The sequence below is a fragment of the Sinocyclocheilus anshuiensis genome, unplaced genomic scaffold (assembly GCF_001515605.1).
Source record: "Sinocyclocheilus anshuiensis isolate Anshui unplaced genomic scaffold, SAMN03320099.WGS_v1.1 scaffold258, whole genome shotgun sequence".
In the NCBI taxonomy this organism is placed as follows: Eukaryota; Metazoa; Chordata; class Actinopteri; order Cypriniformes; family Cyprinidae; genus Sinocyclocheilus; species Sinocyclocheilus anshuiensis.
Genome location: NW_015547636.1, coordinates 414,637 through 418,086, shown reverse-complemented (window position 1 = coordinate 418,086; position 3,450 = coordinate 414,637). Strand labels below are relative to the sequence as shown.

The following is a 3,450-nucleotide window of genomic DNA, read 5'->3' as shown; positions in this document are numbered from 1 at the left end:
AGTATTATAATGCTGAATATCTACCTACATTTCACTCCAGTCCTCATCTTAAATTCATGCACAAAAACATCCAGAACACGGAATCAAACATCACAGTTAATCCTCTAAGCATCCTTTAACTGAAAAGCACATTGATGTGATCTGTGTGTGCATCGCAGCAGGTCACAGAGACCTCGACTGTACCTCCACTTGGAAATGCACAAAGAAAATGGCCTTTCCTCTTCTCTATTTAGAGCCGCCATTACAAGATCAGAGTAATGTTCCTCCACCAGGGGAGAAAGGACTCGGATACTGTTGCCAGGTGACTGTTTCTATGCAGACAGGTTATGTAAGCAGAATTCACAGGATGATGACATCATGCTGAGGGGGAAGAGATCAGCGTCTCTTCACACGTCTCTACACACAAACGATGTGATGAAAAGAACAGTGAGATGCAGAGGATGCTAGTGCCAGAAAAACAATCCCCAGAGAAACCAGACTACTGTCTTACCAGCAGTTTCTGACTGAGTGAGAACAGCTCAGGCCTGTTTTATGCTGTCAGTAACAAGCCAGTCACTGAGAAGAGAGAAGAAAACAACATTACATGATTCAAATATCTGTGTGTAGAGAATAACATAAAAATGAGTGTAATTAATACTATACTAAATTAAGAAAGATAATCAAGCAAGCAGTGCAGCTTCACTCAGTACCACAATATCACAATCACAAGGAAAGTTGATTAATTAATTATACATATATATATATATATATATATATATATATATATATATATGTAATAAAAGACTATTAATTTGCCAACATTTATTGTTGACAAAATATTTATATATATTATTTATCAATAAAGTGTTTTTAATATAATTTATATGCTATTATAATAATTAATCATTTTGAATTAGCATTTATTTTTTACTTTCAGCTTTAATTTTAGTTTAAGTTTTAATATTTTTGTTAATATTAGATAGTTTTTATAAATATTTCTGTATAGCTTTCATTTATTTGATTTCAGTTTAGTTTTAGTCATTTTTATTAAATGAAGAAAAAGACTCAAGCAAGCAGACTTAAGAGTAAAATATTTTGTTTGTATATTTGTATTACAAAATATTAATTTGCCAACATTTATTATATTACAGTATTTGTCAATATAAAACCAGTGTTATTTTAGTATCATATGATTATCATAATATACAATCATAATATTTATTAATATTTTGAATTAGCTTTTATTTTCATACTTTCAGTTTTCATCTTAATTTTAAAGTTGGTAATATTGGTTGTTTTTAATATTTCTATTTAGCTTTAATTATTTTTTATTTTAGTTTATTTATTTTGTTTTATTTTTTTCTTTCTTTTTTTTTATTATTATTTGTTGCCAAGGTGACATTTTTTTTCATTTTTGTAAATTTTTCAGCTAATATTTATATTTGATTTTATTTTAGCTTTATTTTAAATTTACAAAAAAAATATTTTTAGCATTTTCAGATTTATTTATCAATAACGCCACTGTATAAAACACATTTCCATTTAATATGTTAAACGTAAACATGTTTGTATATTTATTGTAAAACTATTTTCTGTATCATTTGAGAGAAAAAAAAATATGGTTCAGTTTCAAAATCATTAACTAACTAAACTCTACTCTCTTAAAACAGGCAGTAAAACATTCATTGATTTTAGAGATTTTAGCAAGAATAAGTGCAGCATTTACCATCACCATCCTTGGTGTCTTCTGGCAGCAGGGCATCTTGGCGATTCCCCAAAACAAAAGCCAGCGTGGCCAGTATGCCAGCGTCCAGCACCCCCAGCATGGCCAGTATGTACGCCCAGTGCACAGAGCAGTTCCCCGGGGAGAAACTACTCACACGCTCCCCACACAACGCCTGCATCTCAGCACACACCCAGGAGTCTGGGAACAACACACACGCCAGCACCAAACAGAAGCCTGCACCACAAACACACACATACCATTAGGAGAAATGTACTGTCTAACATATTTAGTTTGGATTTCAGGTCATGAAAAGCTCATTTTCATTAGAAGAGATTCTCAATATTCTACAGCTTTGCAGAGAAATGTTTCTGGAGCACAAATCAGCATATTAGAATGATTTCTGAAAGATCATGTGACACTGAAGACTGGAGTAATGATGCTGAAAATTCAGCTTTGCATCAGAGGAATATATTACATTTTAAAATATTTTAAAATAGAAAACAGTTCTTTAAAATTCTAAAAATATTTCACAATAATGCCGTTTAAATATTGTATTTTTGATGAAATAAATGCAGCTTTAGTTAGAGATCAGTTCTCACCTGCTGTGAGCTGCAGCCAAGCACAGATCTTATAGACGGTTGCTGCGTTGCAGAATCTGAACAGACACAGGCAGCCCACGCTGGCCCACACCATGGTGAGAGACATGCAGACCAGCACAGCGGGAGACTGGAAGGCAGGGAGTGGGGTTAGGGTGTGAAGAGACCCCCGGCATTCTGGGACGGGCCAATCCGTCTCCATGCAGACCTCAAAGAGGCCCAGCGTCCCGGTCGGAGGAGCCGGACCCCCTCCTCGGTAGTGCAGCTCTCGTGTGCCCACCCATGACGGCTGGATGAGAATGACCACCTCGATCACGGCAAAGCAGAGTGTGCTGACGGCCCACAGCATGCCCACCACCCACATGCTCCGGATGAACTCAGTCTGATACAGACGGGCCACCTCAGACGAGTGATGCTGCATGCTGGAGACAGTCAGCACAAAGATCATATTAGTATCACTGAGATACCTTTATATTTTTATGTTTTCTGTTTTCTGTTTTCATTTTAATTTTAAAGTTTTTTATTATTTTTTATGTCTATATAGTTAGTCGGTTTATATAGTCGGTTTAGTTATTTTAGTACAAAGGCAACTTAACTGAAAATGAGAAATAAAAAATAGTTGAAATAAAAGAAATAAAATAAATTTAAGTTTTTTTTTATTTAATTTTATTTCTAATCTTATTTCTGTAAAATTTTTCATGCAACAAAAAATTATATTTAATGGTTTTAGATTCAGTTAACTATAAAACCCTGTTTCAAACAACACTGGACAACATTTTTGCTTTTATTTATTTATGGTACTAAAATTCATGTTACATAGTTTTTATGGTAACACTTACAATAAAGTTAGTTAATGTTAACACACTAACTAAAATGATAATAAAATTCATCTGTTGCCAAGGTATTATAGTTGTCAGGGATTCATCACAGTCACTTCAGTCACCATCAAGAATAATTACCCGATCACAGTCACCTGAGCTCTGATCACCCGCACCTGCTGTCACCAATCAAGCCACACTACAAGTACACACACATCACAGTCACTCACCGTCCGGTCTACCGGTCACTCCTATGGACTGTTCTGGACTCTCTCAGCTGAACTCACCTAGAGAGACTTACCTTCTGTTTCTCCTGCGATCCTCGAACGAC

At 34.8% G+C, this 3,450-nt stretch overlaps 1 protein-coding gene across 1 annotated transcript; it reads right to left on the bottom strand.

Annotated features, from left to right (window-relative positions):
- Positions 1-440: 440 nt before the first annotated feature.
- On the bottom strand, positions 441-2,722 carry LOC107701811 (lipoma HMGIC fusion partner-like 3 protein). Its single transcript, XM_016503921.1, has 3 exons — positions 2,305-2,722; positions 1,706-1,939; positions 441-555 (listed from the first exon to the last, which is right to left on the bottom strand). The coding sequence occupies exons 1-3, from the start codon at positions 2,720-2,722 to the stop codon at positions 530-532; spliced, it is 678 nt and encodes a 225-aa protein (XP_016359407.1). The 3' UTR covers positions 441-529.
- Positions 2,723-3,450: the final 728 nt, after the last annotated feature.

Bases quoted from the DNA above. Each gene is read 5' to 3' on its own strand.
- LOC107701811 (XM_016503921.1), bottom strand. From the start codon at position 2,722: ATGCAGCATCACTCGTCTGAGGTGGCCCGTCTGTATCAGACTGAGTTC. The intron at 1,940-2,304 runs GTGAGAACTGAT...TTTGTGGTGCAG, and splicing joins TTGGCTGCAGCTCACAGCAG to GCTTCTGTTTGGTGCTGGCG. The intron at 556-1,705 runs GTAAATGCTGCA...CTCTCTTCTCAG, and splicing joins AGACACCAAGGATGGTGATG to TGACTGGCTTGTTACTGACA.